This window comes from Apis laboriosa, unplaced genomic scaffold (assembly GCF_014066325.1).
Source record: "Apis laboriosa isolate Shangri-la unplaced genomic scaffold, ASM1406632v1 scaffold122_cov146, whole genome shotgun sequence".
Classification (NCBI taxonomy): Eukaryota; Metazoa; Arthropoda; class Insecta; order Hymenoptera; family Apidae; genus Apis; species Apis laboriosa.
The window spans coordinates 980,604-1,008,591 of NW_025221084.1; the positions used below are offsets into that span (position 1 = coordinate 980,604).

Below are 27,988 nucleotides of genomic sequence, written 5' to 3' on the forward strand. Positions count from 1 at the left end.
TATATATATATATATATAGTATAGTACTATATATATAGTACTATATATATATATTTATATATACTAATAGATCCATAATTCATGATATAAATATTGTCAAAAAAATTCTATGACTCAAAATAAAAAAAAAATATAAATAAATATAAATATAAATATTTTAATAAAATAATAATTATATATATTAATATATTATAAATATATACATTTCTATATAAATAATATTTATTATCAATTAATTCGTGTAATAAAATCTTCACAAATTTTCTTTCACACTTTTCCAGAAAATTTCTTTGTTCGCAATAAATTATGCAATACAATTACGAGAATCCGCGAATTTTCTTAGGACCAATTGCAATAAAAAAGGAATAAGGCAAGCCTCTCGTCCAGAACATAGAATAAAAAAGAAGAAGAAGAAGAAGAAAGATCGTGACGTCGCATCGTTAATTTTCTTACCGCCTTCGTCGCATGCAGGGCGAAGTGTAACGTATATACCACCGGAATCGAAGTAGCACGACGACTACGACGACAACCAGGAGAGCTTAAAATGCTAATGAACGGGTCGGCTCGCTCGACCACGCCGCTGATTCCTCGTCGACACGCTCGTTCCATACTTTCACGCGTTCGAATTTATCGATATTTAATTCGTCGTACGATCAGGTGGGCCCACTACTGCCGATCGTCGTTTCTGGATCTCTCAATGTCGCTGTCACGCTAAATGGTACACGATGAATCCACTCGAGGCCTGCAATATCTCGATGGTGATAACGTTTCGGGTTAAATTGATTTCGTATCGAGAATCAGAAATTCGTTGCGAATTTTTGGAATGGGAAATTCCACGTTTGATTGTTTCGATTTTGTTATTCATCGATGGTAATTAATTCTGAAAATTTCTTTTTTTGAGAAGGGGAGGGAGGGTAGATTTATAGTAGAGATTACTAATTTGATACATAAATTTAGATGATGAATTGAATTTAATAAAAAATTGTTCGTAAAATGAATAATTTCGTATTTTAATATAATGTAATATAAGCAAAGAATTTTTAATAAAAAAATATAGATATTACGCAATATATTTTCTATGTTAATGCGTTTAATATATTTTGATATTGATATATTAAATCATAATTTTCTAAACTTTATTTTTTTCAAATATAATGTAAGTATAATATTATCTCAAATCTCGGAAACTTATCTACTAAATCATAGTTATTTTTTATTAAGGAAATATGTTATTTATTTCTTTTTTTCTGTGAATGTACGGGAGTATACATATATTATAGTTTATTAATGCTTATGAAACTTGAGATTAATTTTAATGTAGAGTCACAGTTGCTTAATGAAATTCATGTAAAAGACATTAATAACGCTTCGATGGATAAATTATAGAGAAACGAATTTAATATATGCAGAATTTATGCAATATTATACATGTATTTAAATAAATAACTATTTGAATTTTAAGTTTATTCGTTAAGTTTATTAATTTCAAGTTTTTATTAATTAGAATTTAAAGAATTAATAAAATAAAATTGTCTCTCTATTTCTATGTTTATATTATTATTTCTTATTAATTTTTCTTATCGCTCAATAATAAATTTCATAAATTGAACTTATTCTTAGTATCATTAAAATTTATATTGTTACAACTGTAACAATAATTTTTTTTAAGACATGTAAGATGATACAAAAATGTGAAAATTTTTAATTTATTTAGAACTGTCATATCAATAATAAAATTTATTCTTCGATGCATAATAATATATCAATCATTATTATCAATTAATAACACTTCAACACTTATGTTCTACCAATTGATCTATTAAGTACATCATATCGATAGTTTTAAAATTCTTTATTTTTTGCAATTATTAAAAACATATAGAAATGCTTATATGCTTATATGCTTATAAGATAATTTCAATTTTTTATTTGAGATTATTATTTTAATTATTAGCTCAGTTATTAATTATTATTTCTTAGTAAATATATATATATATATATATATATATATATATATATATGTTTTTTATTTTAAAATAATCCTCATATCATAAATGATAATCTCTCAATCTTCCCAATCTTTTTCTATGAAATCTCGTTACGTTTACATAGGAAAATTCAAATACCAAATTTTTAAAAAAAATCTTTTCAATAATAATAGAAGAATCATTAAAAGAGAATGAAATCTACTTGATTACAGAATGATCAAAATAATTCAGCCGTTTACTAATATTAATTTGCATCACTATACTTCACATTACAACAATACGACATACGACGAATTACTAAATTTTCTACATTTCAAAAATATTCTTCTTAATTCCTCCCAAAAATTTCAAACTTTTAAAAGAAATTCAATAACAATAAAAGGATGCATTAAAAGAGAGAGAAATCTACTTGATTATAAAATAATCGAAACAATAATAATCAGGATTGCCATTTACTAATATTAATTTCCATCATTATATTCCATTTCACATTACAACAATATCCTCTCATGTAATCATCTCTCTTTATACAGATATAAAATCTTCTCTATTAAATCAATTTGTCCTTGTACATTTAAGAAACTTAAAAGAAAAAAAAAAATCTCATCGATAACAATTGGAGAGCGCATTAAAATAGAGTGAAAATGACTGAATTGCAGGGTGGTCGGAGCAATGGTGATCGGGGCTGCCGTCTGCGGCCGTATTCCCGGCCTGGCGAAGAGTCAACGAGAGCAGTGCAGAAAAGCGCCGCACGCGATGCCCGCGGTTGGCGAGGGCGCGGAACTGGGACTTCGCGAGTGCCGGCATCAGTTCAGACATCACCGTTGGAACTGTTCCCACGTGGCGAACGATCAGGTCTTCGGCCACGTGGTCGTAGTAGGTAAGGATTGTCCTGTCACCGCGGCCTGCCCGCTATTTATTATACCGTGAAGGGCCGCCGCGTTTAACGCCGGCCTATCTCCGCGTTCAACGCGCTCTAAAAGGCCGTACAAGCGGTAATGGATGCGAATATCTTCGGTATTTCGAGCGTGGTGCCGCCTTGCCCTACTGTATGCTGCATGCAGGATGAGCCGCTAACTTTAATCTTGATTATCTCCGTTACTTTTTGAGATTACAAAGAAATTTTGTTTGCAAAAATTTCGTATGTTACGAAAGATAATATCGCGTCTATATTCACGAAACGCTCCGCCGTTTGTTTTAATTGAATAAATGGCTGTATATAAATATAAGTGAAGAATTCGATTTTTCTTAAGTATGAAAAAAATAATAGAAGAGCAATTATTGGATTTAAGAAAATGCGTAAATTTATAATTTAATTTTTAACTTTTGTATAAAGTACATAGTGAATTTTCTAAAATTATCGTTATTGACTTATAAATATTATCTAAAATCTTTTGTCAAATTATAAATATTTTGTTAAACTTAGGACAGATCTTCTTATACATAAGAATTTACGATATATTCTAGTTGTTTTATAGTATATGATATGTCAAGATTATATTGTTTATGTATTTAAAAATTATTATATTAGTATTTTAATTTTTATCAGAAATCTAATGCTATATATGAACTATATATGAAGAAGAAAACTGGATACAATTTACAATAGTTTACATACGGTTGCATGAATTTTGCATTATAAAATCTTATTTGCATTCATTGTTTAAAAAAATGAAAGTAATTTTAAAATTTCAAAAAAAGAATTACTATCATATTATGGCTCCCTTTATATCATACAACTTTTTAAAAAGTTTTGTAAACAAAATTTTTTAAATCCAAAAGTAATAGAATAAATTATTTATGATTTAAAAAAATCACTATATTATATATTTATTTTGTTAATCAAGTAATTTAATACAAATAATTTTTTTTATAGATGGACAAAGTTTTTTGTAAATATATATGTATAATATTTTTTAATATTAAAATATCTCATATTTAATTATTGAATAATTTATTATATATTATTTATATTTAATAATAATACAATTAATATTATATCATACATTTTATACATTTTATATCTTCTATATTACACATCGTTATAATAATAATTATAATATAAATATAATTCTTATTTACCAATCTTTCTATCAAAGAATTTCTATCAAAGAAATTTGAATGAAAACGGTATTCCATGTTAAATTTTATGTTTCTAAGATAACACTTTTAGATCAGAGAAATTACAAGCTAGATTTCTAATTTTTAATCAAATAATTCCTTTTATCAAATCAGATTCATCTGCATACGTATTAGAAAAGTTTCCGAACGAAATAAAATTCAAAGAATCAATTTAATGCCGTTAGAAGCCAGCTTTTCTTCGATTATCGGCGTTAAACTGTTTAATCGCATCGTTTACGTGCACGTATATGGATTTGTTACAAAACTAAAGGAGATAAATGACCCTGATGTCAGACCCGTGTTTTATTAGTCGGCCATCTCTCTACCATACTAATGGTCTTTTCATTAAGGATTTCCAATCTTTTATCGTGTCGTCTATTAATTTATATTCTATATCTGTGAAACCGCTTGTCTGGTAGTTAATCATTTGATATTGAAATCCTATTAATAAATCTTTGGAAGTTGAACGTTTCAAAGAAAAAATTATTGGAGTTCGATGTAGGTTTCGCATAGTTGTACGTTTCAATTCAGAAAAGAATTTTTAGAATGTAAGTTCGTGTTACTCGAGTAAGATAAAGAAAGACACAATTTTGAAGAAGGAATATTTTTAAATATGTTGGGTTAATTTTGAAATACGTTTCTCGTTAGATAAATATCGATTGAAAGGATTTATTATCTTACCAATTTATTTTAATATTAGTTTCCGTCTGTTTCTCATTCTTTATAATTTCTTATTTATTTAATTCTTATATTTATTATTTATTATATCATTTTTATATTTTTTATTTTTTATTTTATTTTTTATTTTACGATGTCTACTATTTTATTCTGTTTATTTACTATTTATTTACTTTTTATTTATTTATTAATTTTTTTACAAAAGTACAGCAAATTTAAAAGATTCGTTATAATTAAAAAAAAAAGATTTCGCAATATCTATATCTATTCCGAATTTAAACATAAATAGTCAATTACAACATCATAACATATATGTTACAAAAGTTTAATTAATAAATTATGCTATTAAAAGAATAATTCTATTTTTTATGAAATATTTTGAGTATATGTAGATTATATTAGATTATATATAGAGCAATTTTTTTATTAATGAAATTACTTAAAAAGAATAATAAATCATCTCTTAAAATAACAATATTATTTTCGTTTCATAAAAATAACTTATTTATATTCAAAAAAAAAAAAACAAAAATTTTGAAATATAGATTATTCAGGATTTAGTCTACCAGGATTAGTTTATCATCCTATTATAAAAAAATATTTTCAAGAATTATATACAAAATATGGAAAAATTATAAAAAAAAAGATAAAAATTTTTATAAGGAATATGCTTTATATATAATGTATTATAATTTATACACATAAATTTTCATTAAAATGAAATTTTTCAAGATACATGAATTATCTTGTAAGACATAACATATAAAGATTTTTAAAACTGATTGTATGTATTCATTTTCAAGATCCAATATCTTATCGATCTTTCTCCTCGTTATTATTTCAATTTCTTCACCATTTTCAATATTATTCCATATTATTCATTAGCTAGAATAACTAAGAATAGCTAAAACTTGATCAATAATTTCATACCTTTCATTGACCAGTACAAATTCAACTAAAACGTAACAAATAACATCACGATGAAATAAGTTTATATCTGTTAAATCGATGTTTTCCCGTTCTTTACGATGTGAAGTTTACTTCGAATCCCGCTGCGCTCCTTGTATAGGAATGATAAATTACAATGCCGCACATCCTGCGGTGTAAACTCGAAATTCCCTTTATCACGAACGCATCGTAATATGTACTTTTCTGCCTCGAGCATAATTGTAATTTGTTTCCATCTTTTCAGAAAACCGAATGACTCGACACTCCTGTTGCGGCATATAATGACTTGAAGTGACATAGCATGAGCATGAGAAAGAAGTTTTCATTTTTTCTCATCTAGCCTTTCTATTCTCTTCATATAATATTTATTAAAAATAATATTAAAAATAAATATTATATAAATAATATATTATTAAAATGAATATATTTATTCTTAAATATTTGTGTTAAAAATGAATGAATTATGTGAATTATATACAAAAAGAATAATTTGAGAATAATTTTAAAGATTTTAATTTATCTCTTCTTTACATTAATTGCATAGAAATATATATATATATATATATATATATATTTTATTTATTTAAATCCTAACTTGAGATTAAGAATTAATTATTTCTTTCTTTCGTTAATTTTTTCGTTAATTCTTATTGAAAAAATTGATTTTAGATTTTAATTTGATATTTATTCGTTCTTCAAAAATTAATGACGAATATAATATTAGAAAGATTATAATCCATTATATAAGGATTCATTAAAAAAATTAAAATAAGAACATTGTCAGATATTTTCCTTAACATTCTATATATTTAATCATTAAAAATAACAAATAAATAGAAACAAAAGAAATTTCAATTTTATGATATCAAATTTCTTCAATAATATCAAATTATAAACTTTAAACAATTTACATTTTAATGTAAATTGTGGAAAATAAATTATAATAGAAATAGAAAAAAAAAATATTTTTATTTCTTCAAGTAATATAGAATTTTGCAAATAAACTTTTTTTAATTATAAAATAATAATTAAATACGAAGAAAAATTAAAAAATAAATTGCATTTATATTAAAAAATATTTTTAAAAATATTCAAAAATAAGTATTCAATTTTTGAAATTAGTTTCTTTTATTATTAAGTTTCTTTTATTATTAAGTTTATTATTAAGTTATTGTTAAGTTTTTTTTTCTTTTATTATTAAGTTTCTTTTATTATTTGAAAATATAATTGAATTTTGCAATTTTCATATTTATTGACTTATCAGAGTATTAATTTTTCTTTTACATCGTTGAAAAATTATTATCCAACTTGCAAATCATTTTCGCATCTCATTTTAAATTTCTTTATATCTTTACTTTAAAAAGTTTTTTTTCATTAGTCTAAAAATTTGAAAATTACAAAGATTATATAAACTATGTTGTTATTACATGTGTTATCACATTTTCATTTAAATTTTTTTTAGAAAAAAGAAATTCAAATTTTTAATTTAAACATTACTTTCAATAAAAGTATGGAAGTGATATATTTTACAATTGATAACAAATTAAACATGAACAAATCGAAGATATGAATACAACTTTAGAACAATTATAAAATTTAATATTAAAAATTTCTTTAATACATAATATCTCTAATGTATCTAATACAATAATGTAATCTAATACATAATATCTCAAAAGAAAAATTCCTAGAACTTACTTTTTGATTCATGCTCGTAATATTTCAAGTATATTTTTTAAAATTAATATATAATAATATTTTAAATAAACAGTTTTTAATTTTAATATAATTTCAATACATCAATTATTTGCTTAATAATTTTTTTCAATAAGTGAAAACAAAGATTACATGACAGTGATGATATAATATATATATTTTTAAGATTTTTAAAGAATCATGTGATTTTTTAATAAATTAATCGATATAATTCGTTATTTCTTACAAAAAAGTACTAAATTATTTATATCAAAAAATCAGTTTAGAAAATATTTTAACCTAAAGTTTATAAAATTTATATATTTAAATACGAGGAGATGAGTATTACTTTGTTCCTTGTTCTTTATACAATAAGTTTCATAAAATTCAAATTAAAATATTTCTTAAATTATTTGCATAAATATCTTGATACATTTTTGTAGTAATGAGTTTCATCAATTCAGCATTAATAATTGTATAATTCCATTTAAGAAAATGGAATATCTTGGAATATCTTGACATATTCTCATTTATAAAAAAATTAAATTATTATACATATACCAAATTATTAATTATTTTATTTAATTTTATTATTTTTTATTATTTAATTTTTTCTGAATTACTTTTTTATGCAATGAATAGTTTACTAATAATGTGTATTTATAAAACTTAAAACTCGAAACTCCGTATGATATATTGTTACAAGTCACAGTATGGAACGTCATGACCAACATAAACATAAACACGCGTCACAGGAAATAACAACATCGATTGTCACGATATCTACAATATCGATTTAACAGTCATGTTCCGGACACGGAGCAGAACGGACGTATTTACTCCTTGCAAAAACATTGTATTGTTTAGTGAATTAATTAGTTTTGTGTAAAAAACAATTATAAATTATTTAATTATTGTAACTAGTGTGAAAATTGTAAATAATGGATGCAACGATATATATAAAAAAGTTAATCTTTTCTCGATATTTAAGTAATAAAAGAGAAAGAAAGAGCATAGCATATCTTCGACGCTTATTGCTACAATCTAAACAAAAATCTAAATATTTTATATTAAATTCGAATGTAAATAATACGTAAATAATAGTATTTACCTATTATCATAAAATTATCGTTCAAAGTATTTATTTTATAAAAATAATTTAAGTAATTTCTAATAATTTTAACGTACTCCAATTTCCTCCTCCATTTCTAGCCTAATAAATCTTTAAATTTCCTCGATCTTAAACTTCCAATTGCAATCATACATCAGTCTCAAACTGCAAGAAAAATCCTCTCGATAAAAATCATCTCTCCATCCATCTCAAGACCGAAACAATCTCGAACGTTCATCTCAACTCCCTTCCTCCCCCTTCTCCCATATCACTTCTCTCACTTCTCTCACTCTCGCGCCCATTATCGTTCAACCTCTTATCCCCGTTATTCGCGATGTACGTGAACAATAACCACGTGAAAACGACGATTCCCGCGGCGAGGCTGAAATCCGGAGCTGAAAGCTTCAAATTAGGGAGGCAAGGGTGTAATGGGTGTTCTTCGTTGGGTCGGCCTGGTGATTGCCTGGTCCGGATCGCGGACGTTTTTTACGAGGATTAGAGGCGTATTCGAGGACCGGCCGAGATAGAGGAACGGTGGCTCGCGGTAGCGTGGATTTTATCGGTGTGGAAATCGACAAAACGGCCACGACCACGGGGCCAAGACGCTTCCTACACCCACAAAAGCGGGCTCGTGTGCGTTAGAAGCGGGTCCGGTTTCTCGTGTTACCGTTTCGTGATGCTGCCTGCTGCCCGGCAGCGGCATAATACGCGTATAACTTATGCCCGGCCCGCAGAGGGAACGTCGACGCAACCTTGTGCCGTAGCTATATCTCTCTCTCTCTCTCTTTCTCTCTTTCTCTCTCTCTTTCTTCTGCGTGATGCGAGAGAAAAAGAGAGAATGGCGAAAAAGCGGCGGGCAGGATGCCTCTGCGGCCGCCCACGCGAGGACTTAACAAATTTCAGCCGGACACGTGGGAAAGGTTTCGATTTCTGCGCGGAGGGAGAGGGAGGGGAATGATGAGTGTCGGGAGGATATGGCTTGAAACACTTCAACTGGTGAAATCGTACAAATTTTGTGTATAGCTCGAAAATGTATATAGTTACAAAGATTACGATAATGGAAGTTTTTTCTGAGATTGAGAGGTTAACAAAGAGAGAAGGAGAAAAGTAAGGAGAATTTTTTTAATTAATTATCTTCGTTATATGAAAATAAATTTTAATAACAAATTAAATTCAATTTGTACATGTTTATTATATTTTAGAAAATGCAAGTTAAAATATGAATTCTGAATTAAATTAATAATTTTTCGACATAAATAATTTAATATTTTTTTATAGGAAGTAAGGAAGTGTATAGATCAATGAATCAAAAATTATATATTGTGACGCGGTATTTTATTTTCTATATTAGTTTATTTATTTATAATTTAATAATATTATTTTCTATACATGATTAATTGATGAATGAAACCTAAAATCAGAGAAATATCAATAAAAACATTCGTGTTACACGAAAATTACGTAACTAACAATAAATTTATTAATAAATTATAGAAGGACTATCACAATTTTTGCATCGTGTTTTATTAAGACTGTGTTTTTAGAATATGTTATAAGAACAATACAATCTCAAAAGCATCACATTTAATCGATGCAGAAACATTTCTGATATTTAATTGATCTAATTCCTTGAAGAACAATTGTCTTATTATTTAAGTTATGATTCATATTGAGTATAATGTTTCACAACAATGTGACCATCAAATATTCGCAACAATATAATTCTATTTTAAATGTATACAAAGTAATAATTTGTCTACAGTTTATAAATAGAATCAGAGAGGTTCTGTAGCTCAAAAAAAGAATAATAAAATTGTGAAAGATTTTATTTTTTAAATAAGTCATATTTGAAATTTTGATCAATTACAAAAAATTAGCTAATTCCATACATCTTTGAATAACTTCTGTATTATTTTTACATATTTAATCATAAAAATACATTAAATACATTTAATTATAAAAATAAATTACATATATTTATAATTACATATACAACATATTAGATACATTCCTACCATTTAAAATTTTAATTTTTTTCTTTTAAATCATTTTTTTATATATATAACATATATATAATTTACAAATAGTTTGCATTTTCAAATTTAATTTGAATACTTATATTAACTATATTTAACAATATTTTCTCCTTTACCAATAAAAGATCAAATACTTCTGAATGATAGAGTACTATTTTAAATCTTCTCCATTCATTCCTCAACATCTCGTACGTCGTTTCCTCCGTTAATTTCCGTCATTGGAAAGTAACTTAATACCACGTGACAGGATAGTTAACGGCAGGTTGCGCACCGTCAAACGGCGAAAGCGATATTTCTCGGAGACAAGATAATCCGAATAGTCCAGTCAGCGGAAGCTGACGTGATCCGCTCGCATAAATATCGCTAAATACGGCGTATTTGTCATCTCGGTATTAAAAACCATAAGCATATGACCATAAGATGAGGAGGAAGGGGAAAGGGAAGGGAGAAGGGGAGGAGAAGGACTGCATTCACCCGATGCCGTTTATATTATGAAAAACGGATAGGTGTGCGTGCACCGCGATTTTTCATGATTAACGCGCCGGATTAAGCCTCGACGTGGGAAAAATCGAGAAAGTAAAATTCAGTTGGAGATTTACGATCGACAAAGAAGCAAAGCAGTAGTTTATCACATATGGTGCATTGAAATGGAACACAATCGAACCCCCCCGAGCTTCTTGAATTCTGCGGAACGATCGGGGGGTCGATTTTAGAACGATAGTAAATTTTTGCAGGATTTTGTTTCCGTATGAGAGAAATGTGATCCCGTGTGATTATGAAAAATGATCTGGATTCGATCATCGGATTTGTATGATGTTTGATGCTTGATGTGTGATATGTGTATAGATTTGATAGAATAGAAAGATAAAATGTTTTTAAATAAGAAGGAAGAAAGAAGATTGCAGTAACTTGAATTTGTAATATATTTATTTTAAGTCTATCTTGAAAATGAATCATGTTGAAATCTTAGATTTTATATAATTGAATTATTTTCATTATTATATTTATAATTAATTTATATTAATATTATTTCTATAGTCGGTATATTTCTTTTGAATCAAGTGAGATACATTACATGCTTACTTAATTAATTAAGTAAAATTCAAATTTTTATCAATTGAATTTTAAATTTTGCATAAACATTTTTATAATCAATTTTAAATGTCAAATGTTAATTCTATATTTATATAAGAAAAATACAGAAAAAGTGAGAATGAAAATAAGAAAGGGAAAAAAAAGAAAGAAAGAATAAGAGAGAAAAAGAGAATAAATTTTACAATATATTTAAATATTATATGAATAATTTTTTTAAAATGAGAAATCTTAAATTATCTCTCATATAAATAATTTTATAAATAATTCTATAAGAGTAATTCCTCTATTAAGAAAGAGCATTAAATTCTTTTGAATCTTGAAATTACAATTGATTATTTTGCATCAAGATACGATACGGATCCATATCTAATTATTTTAAGGAAATTAAAAAATTACTTACAAAATTATTGTTTTGATTTAACATTGAAAAAGTAAATATTATTTAATTAAAAAAATTTTTTTTAAATAATTATTTAAAAAATTATTATTAAATTGATAAATAAATAATTTTTATTCCAATTTTTAGTGAATTTTTAAAATTTAGAGTTTCTAAAATATCATAAAAAAACATTATTCTTTCTTAATAAAAAAATATAAAATCTTTATTTCTTGTTAAATCAATTTAATTTTTTAATTAATTTAATTTATTGTTTCATTAATCAAAAATATCATTTTCTATTAGATGCAAGATATTTGGACATAAAAAGATCCGAATCTATATGTTGATCTGTATGATTGATGGAACATAATAATCTGTATTTTTTTTACATCAAACACAGTTGAAAATATTGTAGTAAATCTCTTGTTTTTTTTTTTTTTTTTATTGGAATCTGTATTTATCTTACATTACAACGTAAAACTTTTTTAGATATATTAAACATAATAAATCAGAAACTGTCAAAAATATAACTGTCCTTCAATTCTAAACAATCATCATTTAATATAATTTTAAAACACCTTTCAATTACTTTTTCCTCGATAAAAAAAAATAATCACCAGCCAATCTACACACGCAAGTGCATCTGGAATAAAGATCCCAAAGGAGAATGACATACTCACGCCGCCGGTTGCGTGCAAAAACTTGACTGTCCATCCGGTCATTCGCTCACGTCGTTCTGCTTTAACGAGTTATGAATTCCATTGGTCCGTGATATCGGGAGGAAAACATTTATTAAGACATTCCCCTTGTGCCATTATAGCATTCGTTGTAAAAATCTTGATGTCTTTGAAAAGGAACTTTTGAAAAGCACAAGAAGAAACATGTGTAATCAAGTAAGCAAGAAAGCAATTTCTTTTTGTGAAGAAGAAGGAAAATAGAAGGAATGTAGAAAAACAATTTTTATTCATTAAAATATTTTACTTTGCTTGTTTATTTTGTTATTTTTATCATAAATATATGTATATATTTGCCAAATAGCTATATTTGCCAAATAACTTAACTGTTTCAAATATTATATCATATTATACAAAACAATTAGATTGATCTTATTATTATGAATATATATAAAGATATACGTACAAAATAATTTCTTTTAAATATCTTTCATTTTAACTATTTGTAACTATTTTTTCTTTTTATTACAGAATATGGGATATTTATTATTATGAAAATAATCAATGTACGATATACAAATAAATTTCTTCTTTCATTTTAGTTCTTTAAAAATGAATAAAATGTTACATTTTTTATTGATTTTGAAATATTTGTGTATATTAGATTTAATAAAAAAGATGTTTGATGATATAAAAATATAACAGATTATATATATATAATTTTCTTCTTTTGTCGATTTCATTATTAATTCAAAATTAATATTACATATCTTAATATATCATTTATATCCTTAAAATCTCAACAAAAGAATTTTCTAAGATAACTTTAATTTATTCATTTTTTAAATACTTAGATTTTATTGAACATGAATCAATAAAATTATTATTAATAATCTTAATTAATTTTGATTTAATAATAAAATTATAGAAAATTCATTATAACTTCAATTAAAAATTCCAAACATTTGAAATTTATATTATATCAACAAAAAAATTTTCTAAAATTTTTTCTAAGAACTTTAATCTATTTATTTTTTAAATATTTAAATTTAATTGAATATGAATCAATAAAATTACTATTAATAATTCTGATGTTAATTTTGATTCAATAACAAAATTATAGAAAATTCATTATAATTACAATTAAAAATTCAAAACATTTGGAATTAATATTTATATTTGAAAATAAAAATATATTATTCTATATAATAACCTGAAAAAGAAAATCTCAAGAGAATTTTATAACTTTTTCAGAAATGTTTCACTGTAATTGAACATAATTATATGCATAATTATGCAAGTATATATAAAAATGCATAATTGGAAAATACAATTCATCACGAACAATTTCAAGCCTCAGTAATCATTTGCAGCAATAAAACAGCATTTTGCACAGGTTTTATAAATATACTATATATTTTATCGTATATTTTTCTATCATAAAAAAAGAATGACAAGTTATCTGATATTAAAGTATAATAATAAAACTGAGATACGAAACGAAAATATCAACTGTATGCACACCGGATGAAATCTCTCGAAGGGAAAGAAGAAATCGAGGAATTAATGCGTAAGAAAAATGTATAAATAACATTTGTAACGAACATTCGGACGGTCGCTAACTTAATTAGTGAAATTAACGGAGCTGCTTAACATGTTGAACGCTAAGTACAGCAATATATGCGTTCGAGATATTTTCATGCTCTTAAAACGTTCACATTATGCACCAGATATAATCCTACCCATATACACGTAGGAGTAAGATCGTTCGAATTAAACGCACAATTAACACATTTCCAGAGAAGATGCACGCTTAAACTTATAATATCTTTAGCTAAGATCCTAGTAATATTCAAATCGTAACTTTGCTGAATGAAACATAAATTATTCCAAACATTTGAAAACTTAAAAAGTTTTTGAACCTCAAAATTTTTTTTCATTTAATGAATAATTTTTATTTAATATGTGATATAATATTATTGAATTTGTATTTAGAATTTAAATATCTTTTTATTGATATCAGTTTCATCAATCTAATTAAGAGTTTATACGAATATATATAACGTAATAATTTAATTTCTTAGAAAAAGATGATAATGAAAAAATATGAAAATACGAATGATTGATTATTTACCGAATTTGAAGAATTTAAGATTAATTAAGATTTTAGTTCTACGAAATATGAATAAATATTTTTTTTAAAAAAAGGAGAAAAATAAATATTTTTAATTATTAAAAATTTCAAAAGTTCCAAGACTTTTTAAAGTTTCAAATTCAAGTTCCGCAAATCTATAAATTAAATTTCAATTAATCTTCAATTTTAATTATTTTGTTTCGATGAAATTGGCAAAAGATTGTTTTAAGAAACGTTTTAAGGAAATCTGAGAAATATTTTATCATATATAATGATCTGTAAAAAGACTGGTATGTATATTAAATGCAAGTATTTAATAAATTTCGTTATTCTAGAATATAAGATTCCATAAAATTTTTTAAAACACTTTTTTTTTATTTCTTTCATTAATGTAATTAATTACAATCATAACAATTTCATTTTACGATTAAAAGCAATAAAAAAATTTTTTTATTTTTTATATAAAGTTTTGTTTCAATTCTTAAAAACGGATAGATTCTTCAAAAAGATAGATTATACAAGAATACAAAACAGAAATATTAGGCTCTTGGGATAGCAAAAGAATAAAGGAAGTACTCTTTTATTGTAAGATACAAAATACTGTTTATATATACAACTTTATTCATATTATTGCATTGGGAGAGAAGCTTTTTCCTATATCATAAATTTTATTAATATATCTGACATTATTAAAAATAACAAAAGAAAATAGATTTTTATTACAACACTTTGCACTGTAATTAAAACTTTTGTACTACCAATTTATATATATAGAAAGAAACTAAAAAAATTTAACACTATTGATATAAAAATAAACTAGTTTAAAATAAAGTTTAAAACAAAATGTATTTCTTTTTATTAATGTGAGTTCCGATCAATAAACATATCTATTTTTATGATTGTATTAAGTATCAAATCTAACTAATTAAATTAATCTGCGCTTTTTCTGAATATTAAATTTTCAAAATAGTATATTAATAGAGATAATACTTTTAAATGTTGTGTTGTCTTATGCAAGCGTTGAAGTCTTTACTGACTAACTCCTATCGTATTATCTATAATATAAATGTTTCATAGATACTTTTCTTTCTATCTTAACAATTTTTTCATATTACATTTTAATCTTTAAGCATTTATAAAATTTATTGTTCATATATTTAAAATATTTATTTTTTTACTTAATAAATAAATTAAATAAAAATGTGATTGTTATTTTATGACTTAATTTATAAAAGAATAAATTAAAAAGGGAATATTAATATTAAAGAAAAAAAAACTGGAATATTATATTTAAATTTTTCAATATCAAATATTTTTTTAATAATGATTATATATTTTTAAATATTTTATTTTTAATTTCTAATCATTATTTTTTCTATAATATCATAATGTAGAAGTTAAAAATATATTATCATTAATTTATTTCACTTAGAATTAATCACATTTATATATATTATATATGATATATTATAAACGTAAAAAATCTACTAAAGAGAAAATCTGAAAGTTTGCAGACAGCTCCTTTGTAATTATAACTTACTTAATTAAATTATAATTATTTTATATTCAAATCCTTAAATACTTATTCCAATTTGTTCAACATCTGAAATTTACTAAATCTACTAGAAAAATTTATTAAATCACACAACAATATTTCATTCATTAATTTCTATATTCTGTTTAATGTACTCATTTTCAAAATTCCTTTCGTGTTCTTTATATCCCTGATATCAGTGACTTTGTTTAACAACAATTTGTTTATTATATTTTTTTAATATCTATCAATCTTTGAAATGCAATTATACAATATACGTATTTTAAAATCGATGGCAGATGAAAAAATCAATAATAATCATGTACAGAAGACAGAGGCTCAAAAATCTAATCGATGATCGTCATTAGCCATGATGGACGTTATGACAATGAAAGTATTAAAATTCCCCGTCACAGAGAGAGAGAGAGAGAGAGAGAGAGAGAGAGAGAGAAAGAGAGAGAGAGAGAGAGAGAAGAAACGTAATGGATTCATCGCTCGAGATACAAAATTAAAAAATCTCGGATCCAGAGATAAGACGGCGAATGAAACGATCCAAATTTCGCGTCGAGCACGAAAGATTCGATCACGATCGTAAATAATTCGCTTCTGTTAGGCGGAAACGAGTTCGATTTCGGTTCGATCCCAGTGCGGCGGGTTACCAACACGTGGAATTAATCGAGAACACGGCAGGCACCGGTGAGATCCGATTCGAATATATTTTCATAAATTAGGATTCTTCACGCGAGCGCCGCGTCGAATTCGGATTGCGTCGTGGGCGGATCGTATCCCCTAATCGTCGGAACAAAACGACATAATTAAGAGATCCATTACGCGGGCCACTCGCTGTGCTGGAATATTATCTATTATTAATTCAATCGACGAGAACCGATACTCTTAATTACGGCACGAATTTCGTTCCAGTCACGATGTCGAGGAGGATCGACGAGTTCCAGGAATAGGTGATACGTATTCTTGCCGGGAGAATTTGGTCGGTCAACGGATCGCACAAAAACTCTCCCTCGTTAAATCCCTTGTTGGTCAACTCGGTCTAATGATGCGTCGTTATTTTTATATTCCACGGTTCATTCTTTTCCCCTGCCTTCGTTTTGACTACCTGCCTACTTACGTCCGATCGCGTATTTGGAAGTCAATTCCGAAAACGAAGACTGATCTTTCTTTTTATCGTGTTTCAAGTAAGATAATAGGTACCCTTCTTAATTATAGTGTCTAGTATTATCTAGTCCCAAAGATATATCTAATATATTTAGAATTGTATACATATTTTTTACTTTTTAAGTAGAGTTAGAATTTTAAAGATTTTCTTTTTTTTTTTAGAAATTTAAAAATAATCTAATTTATCTATCTTAAGAAAGAAGATACAATGACAAAAATTCAAAGAATTTTTCGGATGTTTCGAAATTCTAAATGGGACGTTTTAATTAAGAGAAAATTAGAAGAAAACTTTGTTCGAAATAATGTAAGTGAGAAATTTTATTGATTTTATTTGATAAAGATTTTTTATTATTTATGAATCAATGACTTTAATATTAATTGAAAACTGCAGTAAGAAAGTAAGTAAGAAAGAAAGAAGTATAGCTCCTAGTTTTAATAATTTTATGCAATAATATAAATCGAAATTACTCTTTTTCTTGCATTTAACAGAAAACGATAAACAACTCTTTTATTAACAAAACAATAAATAATAAATTAATAAATTATATATTATATTATATATTATATTTATATTTATAATTTATTATTAACAAAAATTAAATATTTTTTTGAAAAAATTACATATTTTAGTGCAAATTTGAAAACAGTTTCAAAAAAAAGTTAAAAAAATTAGCTAAAAATTGAAATAAAATTTATTAATTCAATAATTATTAATAATTACATAAAAATGTAAATTTCTTTAATTCCTTCCTAATTTGTTTCCTTCTTACGTTAAGAAAATACAATAATTTTATAAATGAATCTTTTATAATTTCTATAAATTGTTACAAACAAATATGCTTTACTTTGTAAAAATATGATGTAAAAATATTCAATTTCTTTAATTTTTTTATTATCTATTACACTAGATCATCTATTGAAATTTATTTTATTATTTTTTTAATTAATTGTTTTTAAACTATTGATGTTTATGCATTAATTTTAAACAAATAATCACAAAATATAATATAAATTTATTTTTAAATTAAAAAATATATATGCAAAAATATAAATATAATATTAATAAAAGTAAAAATAATTGAGCTTAAGTATAATTTTATACATAAATAAATTCGTATAAATATTATTTGACCTAACCATTTATTAGTTTTATTTATTCAATTAAAAATTTATCATTTATCATTAATTTATTCTGAAGATTAAATAAATTAAAAATTCAAATTATAAAACATTTAAAAAAAATTTACTAAATAAATAAGTAAAAAAATTACAATATACAATAATCTAAAAAGCATTTTAAAAGTGTGCATAATTGCTTACCTATTAAGTATATCAAAGCAAAAAATTATTAAACAAATAAAATTAATCTTATTAACAAAGATCATTCAAAAATATTTCATTGGATCTTAATAAATCACAAATTAACAAGTTCAAATTATCTAAAATTGCAAGACATTAATATTATATATCCAATAATATTATATATTATGATCTTTACAACTATTTCGAGTTTCATCCATATTTAAAACAACGAGTTTGCAGAAATTGATAACATGGTTGATAAGTGTCCATTATGTGAAATACAAAAATCACCAAATCCACGAGATATGCTTATTCGTTTAATGGATGCTTTATCTGATGACAGAACCAAACAACTTGACGCATTTATTCTTCCAATTCCAACAGGTTGAAGATTTCTTAAAAATTGCGACATATCTCACGATAACTTATCTGACGATAATATCGGTCTTATCAACCTATAAATCCGCGTACATACGGTCCAGATTAGTGTTAATTTTATTCCACGAGTGACAAAGTAATTCGAAACGCGTACCAGTAAAAAAATTAAAAAAAAAAGAAAAGAGGATGAAACAAAAATAAAAAAAAGAAAGATATCGAAGACGAACATGGAGAACGAGAAGGAGAGAGACAGGGAGGAAGGTATCTTTTTCGAGACAAGGAGAATCCTCTCTCTTCGAATAAAGTCAACGAACAGCGTAGCGAGTTAATGCACTGTCTTATCAATTTCTTCTCGGATCTTTCCCAACCCAATGGAAAGCCTTCACGCCCTTTCTATCCCCTTGCTACTCTTTTATTTTTCTTTTCTTTTTTTTCTTTTCTTTTTTTGTTTTTGCTCGAATCCCCTTATCCGTCTCAAATAACTCGACTGGCCCACACTTGGTGCTCTCGCGAACATCTACCTGTAGACTGTCTGAAATCAATTGACCTCTCAAGGCTGATTGCGAGTGATGGGATAATATAAATCTTGTTACCGTTGTCTATCTTATCTTTTAGCTTCTATTCGAATATCATACTTGATTGTTTTTAGACGTTCAATTTTAATTGTTTAATAATGATCTGCGAAGTTACAAAGTTTATTTCAAATAATAATTTAAAAATAATTATTTCGAATAATAATAATTGTTAGTTAATAAACATATTTCGATTAATATTATATTCTTTATTTGATTGATTAAAGAAATTTAAGAAGGGATGAAAATTTAGAGAAATAATAAATAAAAATAAAAATATCGATTGATATTTGTGTCTTAATTGAAAATTTAAATTTATTTCTCAGAAATAACATTCAGAATAAGTATGGAACAATAATCGTATTAATAATTTTATAAAAATTAAATAAATATAAATATAAATAAATAAATAATAAAAGCAAATAAGATATAATTTATTTCGTGAAATGATAAATAAATTAGTTGCAAATAGTTATTAATTTTTCGTATAAAATATATAAAATATTTTATGCTGTATATTATTATATATTATTTGTTTTATGAAATATTTCAAAAGAAAAATTATTTTTCAAATTTTAAAATAATGTAATTTGATAATTCTTCAAAATATTCATCAGATTATGATGTCCATTAATGAATAATATTCATATAAATTTTTTTATATATTATATTATAAAACTTTATTTTGCATTTTCATTCACATCGTATCATGAGATGAATTATTATTTTTCAAAATTTAGTGATTTATATTTTGTTTTCTCTTGCCTAAATCGATAGATCTAAAGCATATTAACACTTATTTAATGGTTGTGAATTAAATACAAATATAGAACAACCTATTAATAGAATACCAGTAATAAAGTGTTAATACATGAGTGTACTTATAGTGCTAAGTGAATAAGATACGCTCTGTGATAATTGGTAAAAGTAAATTTTTCATTCAATACAGGAAAATATTTGCTATGCTTACTATTCGAATAACGGAAAAGTAAAAGAAATTAAAAGTGCCAGTTCTCTATTTAAATAAATATTTTTTATAGAGATTTAAAATTCTATTCAAACATTTGCTTTTCTTTCGAACGTCTCTTCGAAAAAGAGAATGTGTTAATTAAAAAAAGAATATAATAGAAATGATATCATAGTGATAAATACATTTTATAATTTTATAATTTTTTAATATACTATTCGATATAAATTAAGAATTTTAATAATATCTATTCTGTAATAAAATTATTAATATTTATTTATTTTCTTAATTAATATTTAATTAATAAAATTTCACTTTCTTTATAAATTCTTATTTTAAAATGAAAAAATTTAGATTAAATTAAAAAATCGTATAATCGATGATCTTTAAAATTCGATTTTCTCGAAAACTAATTTTAAAACGAAAAAAATTTTTCGTACATTCTTTGTTTATACGTGTAAAATAATTTATATATCTATTATTAATAATTCACTTAAAAAATTCATATTTCCAAATTTTTTAACTTGATTTACTCGAAGCTTCAAATAAAAAATTGTATTTGTTTCTTTTTTACATATTTTTATATATAAAATCACCTCCTTTTCGATTATATCACATGATATCCCGTACATTATCTTTAAAGTAAGAAAACGAAACGACGAAAAAAAAAAAAATAAAATAAAATCATGAAAAATCCAAAATCAGTAATTCCGTTCCCCATTCACGATCACCGAACAGCGAAAATTGATTTCGAACAGACTTTAATCTGCTCATCTCTCGTCCATATCCTCATTAAGAGACATAGTCCAGATTCATTGAAACGTATTGAAAAGTGCGCGAAGTGAGGCGCATTCGAGGGGGTTTACACGGTCATTTGAAGGCTGATTTACAACGTCGATCGAGAAACGACACGGTCACGATCCTGTTACGATCGCTCGAAATGTTATCGGTCGTCTCGAAGCGCGAACGCTGCCGCGTGTTTGAAGAGCATCGGATGGTATTTCAATGGATTGTAACTGAGTCGTGAGTGAGATCTGCCGGGATCACCGATGTAAATCAAGCTTTGGATACTCCCTTATCCAGACGTAGACGTTGTTCACGATGACTTTATGTCGTGGAATGGAAGCGTGAATCCGATCCTCGTGATAGGTTTCTCTCTTTTCTTGTCGAATCCTAAGATGGGATCGATACATTTTAAAGAATACGATAGAAATTCGATGTAAAGTTGATTACAAAGGATAAGTGAAAAATATTTCAATTTATAATTTGTATATCTACTTTCTCTAAGCGTGTGAATTACAAAAATATTTTGTATTATTTGTTTATGAAGATATGATCGTTTATGAGTTTAAATATATTGAACGAGATTAGAAATACAGATTTATTAGTCAAAAATTTGGAATAATTTTGCAAGTTATTGTTATATCGAATTTTTTGCTGATATTATTAATGCAAAATTGATATTATAAATCAATAATGATACTATCTATTTTAATAAATTTTATGTGAAAAAATTTTTTGTATTAATTCTTTTCTACTATAAGATTTTATAAAATATTTTATTTTAAACTTTTGATTATTATTTTAAACTTCCATCGATTTAAAAATAATTATTTCATATTATTTTTTTATATAAAAAAATTTTAATAGTAAAAATAACAAAAAATTGTTTATTTAATTGTTTGTTTATTTAAAATGAGAATAATAATCGTAAGATATAAAGGAAATTTAAAAAAAAATTAAAAAATGATTAAAAAGTATCGATTTTTAAACTTTTTGATTATATAATAATTATAACTGATTAAAGATTTTTTTCATTTCATATCATAATGAGATATAATCATTATTAACATTCATTAAATATTTCACTTATATATATTAGTTATTAACGAGAAAAATTGTATTTTGATTATAATTATAATAAAAATTTATGTAGATTATTTGGACTCGAAACAATTATTAATAAAAGAAATTCAATATAATAATTCAATTACTTATAATAATCATCAAAATATAATAATTATCAATAAAGAAAATTTATTTCCATTTAAAATAGTTATCTATGAGAAAAAAATGTATTTTAATGCAATGGAAATAATATTTTCGTCTTGAAATAATATCATGATGATTATTATGATTGAAATCTATTTATAATTCCATTGAGAAATAGAAGTAAAATTTTCTTGTCGAATTATTATGAATAAACTGTGGATTTTTACAAATATACATATATTCATAATTCATAGATTTTATATTTTTATCTTCTAATATTATTTTTACAATTATTATAAACAAATATAACTATGATATTGAAAGATAAATTCTGAATAAATTCTGAATAATCTATAGAAGCAAAAGGGTATCTAATATGATATTGAAATAATATATTATATAACATTACCTTGTAAAATTTCTTTCTCATCTAATTTTTTCAGATAAAAAATAACAATTTATCAAAAAAATAGAAAATAAAACAATAGAAAAAACTTTTATATATATTATATATTATTTTGTGTAATATTATAATTCTATGTAAATAAATTTAGTATTAATTTACTTTTAATAATAAAATTATTTGATTTTGCAAATGAATAGTTTGATTACATATATTTTGAATAACACAAAATTTTTTACATATTAATTGAATAACGAAAAATATTTTAATTAAAAATATGTATAATTATTATCTTACGATTTTTATCATTTTAATAATATATTATATTTAATAATTTCTTTTTGAGTTATACATTATATATTTGAGTTATATATAATAATAATATATTATCAATAATGATCAATATTATTATATTAAAAAAAAATATTATATTTAATAAAATTGTAACAAAAAATTACTAATAAAAATGATTATGTAAAGTAAATTCATTTATCATATAATACTTTACTTTCTCAATTTTTTTACAATTTACTTTTTGTAAAAATTTCATAAGCATTTTTAATATTTTTCAATTTTTATAAACATATATAAATTGTAAGAATATACATAATACAATACATATGTAAATTACAAGAATTTTGCATACGAATATATCCATATCATATAAGATTCGTTTCACTATCTGCAAATCAATTAAAAGTAATTGCACCTTCCGCATTTCTTTTATTTTACTCGTTAAATATTTCGATTCCCGACCATTTCCTGGCTTAATCATCTCAGAATCTTAGCCTCACTCCTTAAGATGCCCAAGTATTCAGAAGCTCGTGATAAGAAGCAAAACAGGAACTTCAAACAGTCACCGACATTAAGCAAGGTTGAAAAATCACTTGTATCCGCCGGTTAATCGACGAGAGGAACTTATTAGAAGAACCTGTACACCGAAGAACGCGGTGCGCAATCCTCTCGAGCACGAGCGCGTGGATCCGGATGATGGAGACGATTATGAAAATTTCCCAGTTCTCGTAATCGAGCGGGCTGCTCGCGGATTAAATTACGCGCGAGTCAAAGATACGAGCTTCTTGTCGCGAAACCGAGCAACTACGACGAAGTGGAGAACCGGTATAGAAAAAAAAGAACTGTGCACTTTGGTTCACGGAGAAAACTGTGTGGTAAAATAAAAAAAAAAAAAAAAATGGAAAATGACAGGATATATACTTCTATGTATAAATATAAATTCTCTTGTATGCGAAAAATAAATAATTATTATTGAATCTATGAATAAGTTGTAGCTTATAGATTTCTTTTTGCACAGATTTTATTATTTTGCAATTTTAAAATTTAGAATTTTATAAAAATTTTATAATTCATAAAATAGATATATAAAAATTTATTATTTGCCTATAAGCTTATCATTAGATATATTAAATAACAAGAATTCAGTAAATATATTAAAAAATATCTAAGAATTAAATATACGTATAAAAATTATAAATATTGAATGAACTGTTTTGCATTTGAGAAAAAATTTTGAATACAATAATAAAACATTTCATCATTTACTTTTATAATATAAATTAATAATTACAAAACTTTATATAATTCAATTATAAAAAATATATCGTTAATATTTTTCAAGGTTAAATATTTTAAAAAGTGTAGAAAAAATTCTTCTTTATTTATTAATGAAATAGTTTTTTATGATACTTTTATAAAAAAAATTAATAAACTTAATAAACTATAATTTAACCTATGATAATTTAACCTATGAAAAATATACATATTTATTATTTCAATAATTTATTTAATAATAATATTATATTTAAAGTATGTTATGTAAATATTAAGTACTAAGTACAGTACTAAGCATAAATGGATTAATAATATATTATGTTCACTCCATATAATAAAAAATCATTTACAGAAAAATTGTTCGTTAATTTATCAGCCAAGTAGTTTTGATTTTGTTACATCTACTTAACCATAATTCGCGTCTAAATCGATCAAATACCAAGTTCATATACGCGTAGAATATTCTCGTGTTAATTCTTATGCGATTCGACCGGTTGGAGAAAACTCGAAATGAAGTATCGATACACAGTATACAATGAAAGAAGTTCATTTCTTTTCTTTTAATTTCCCATTTATTTTCTCTCTCTCTACATTTCTTTTCTTTCTTTTTCTTTTTTTTTCTTTTTTTAACAAGATATCATGCGAATGGAATTCTCGTGCCACGTGCATGCTTCGTATTTATGTGTTCTGCGGTCATTAAGTGAACGTATCTAAATTCGCAGCTTGAGACCTTTTTAGGGGTCCCGTTTCTTAATGACTCCAAATATTCGGTGATGTTCCAGCGATTTTTAGTCTCCTTGGTATGAAGTCGATACGAAACGACCGCTACTTTGAGTGGAACATTCGAGAAGAAATTTAGAAGGAGTGGTAATGTTCTTTTGAAAGTAATTAGGTATAGATTTGGGGGAAAAATTAGAAGGACGTGTTAATGATATGATATTTAAGTAAAGAATTGAAGGAAGAAGAAATAATAATGGGGTTTTTATTATTTTTTGCCATTTGTGGTTCGTTCTTTTTTCAACTGGATATCAAATTTCCATTTATGTTTTTTTAGAATGACTAAATAAAATTTTTTATCGAATGTATAAATTATATTATATTCTAAAAATAGTATCAGAAATTATAAAAATTTAGTATTTGTAAACTTAATTAATATTTTGCAAAAATACTTTTATATTTATATTTTTATAAAAAAGACATTAACGCTAAAGTTAATATTTTAATTTATACTATACCTATACAAATCATTATACCTATTGTTTAAAATGCAATTATCAATTATTCAATTAAAAATATGTAAAATCTCTTGTATTTTCTTATACAATTTGATGAAAATTATAGACAGGATATTAATAAATTATTTTACATAATAACAAAAAACTTGATAATGAAACAAATGAAATTTTATAAGTAAATTTTAAATTTTAAATTTAATTTTAAATTATATAATTATTCAATTCACATTATAGTATTGATTTAAAATCAAAGTACAAATATTATTTTAAAAATCAGTCATTTATAATTTTATATATTTCAGTTCAATATATTTCAATTTTATATATTTCAATTCATTTTATATATTTTTTATATATAGATCTATATATCTTAAAATTTTTTTAACTAAAATTTATTTTGAATAATCAAAAAAAATTACATTATATCTATTTTATCAAATTTCAGAATCTCTAAATCTTCAAAAATAACTAATCTCTCTATAATCATAAAACAATCTTTAATCTTTTGATTTATTAAATCTATTTACTATATATTTTTAAAAAAATTTTTTTAAATTTAATGTATAAAAAATAATTTTTATAAAATCATTTTTGAAGTAGATTTAAAAGATTTTGAAGTTTTAAGTTTTTACTTTTCTTAAAGTACGTTTTTAATTATTTTAATTCTTATTTTCATTGTATAATTAATTATAATATTTCTTTCTTTTTCAAACTTATATTACAAATTTATTGATATTTTTAAAATATGATATTTATAAAATGATATTTACAACAGAAATGAACAAATCAAAAATTTTTTGTAAAATAATAAATTTTTTTAATCTAAATCTATTTAAATCTAAATCTAATTTAAATTCCTTCGTCAAAAATTATTTATATATAGAAATAACATTATATCTTAAAAATAAAAATTAAATTACTGAAAATTATTAAACGAAAAATTATAAAATCAATAACTAATTTCCAATTACATCTCAGCAAACTTATCAATCAAAACAAAACCCAGATTTTTAACAACTTAAATCTATCTACAATAGAAGACCATTTTTGCTCTCTATAAAAATATTAATATTAATAATATTATAAATTCATTGCCTCTTTGTTCCATTCTAATTTTCACCATACCATTATCCATCGAATAAGCAAAGAAACAAGAATAAAATCCCGAAGGATCGTCCCGAGGAAGTTCAACAAGATCCAGCATAATCCAGGATAATTGTATCGCACACAGAACGATCCGTCTCTGTCGACCTTATCTTGCTGCTAATTTGTTCGATAGACCAAGAAAGGACCGATATACGCAGATCCAACGCGAGGAAACCCCGGGGTATCTCGAACTCGCGGACGTAACTAGAGTGGACGATAGCGGATACGTACGCAGGTACCAACCGCGGGGAATCCTTGCTAAGAATTTATAGTCGGGCACTGGAAATTACCATCGGCAACGTCCAATGGCCTGGGATCTCCCTCTCTCCCCCCTCCCCCCCTCAATTCACCTGATATTCATTCGAACGTAAATTATGATCCGGTCTCTGTTTAGATAACTATGGGGATGAATTTAGAAGAGGACCAGATAACCGGGCCGTTCATAAATATCCCGGGGGACGCTTTTACCCCCGGTTTCTGCCTCCACTCCACTCTTCTTTCGAGAAATTTGGATTAATTAGCCCAGCTAATGGGTATCTCGCTGACTCGGGCCTGTTTAAAAACCGGATCGATTGTGGATTTAGATCGGTACGATGATTTGGGATTGAGATGCGTTGGAGGAAATCCTTGTTCGATGGTTCGTGAATGTTCGTTTCACTAATGAGTGTGCATCATCTGGTCGAAAGTGATATTAGGAAAGAATGGAGAGGAGGGTGATTCTTGTAATAGAAATCGTGTTATAGTGATTGAGATACGTTGAAATTTTATTATTCTATCTTATGATCTTTGAATATTAATTTTAAGTTCGTAAGTAAGAAAGAAAATAAATTTTTACATTTTATGGATTTTAATAATATT

At 24.8% G+C, this 27,988-nt stretch overlaps 1 protein-coding gene across 1 annotated transcript in view; it reads left to right on the forward strand.

Annotated features, from left to right (window-relative positions):
- The window catches only part of LOC122720198 (protein Wnt-7b-like), a 186,550-nt gene that overhangs the window by 110,642 nt on the left and 47,920 nt on the right, over nt 1-27,988 (forward strand). Inside the window, exon 2 of the mRNA XM_043946730.1 lies at nt 2,648-2,868. Within this exon, the coding sequence (XP_043802665.1) occupies nt 2,648-2,868 (221 nt within the window). The remainder of the gene's footprint in view (nt 1-2,647; nt 2,869-27,988) is intronic.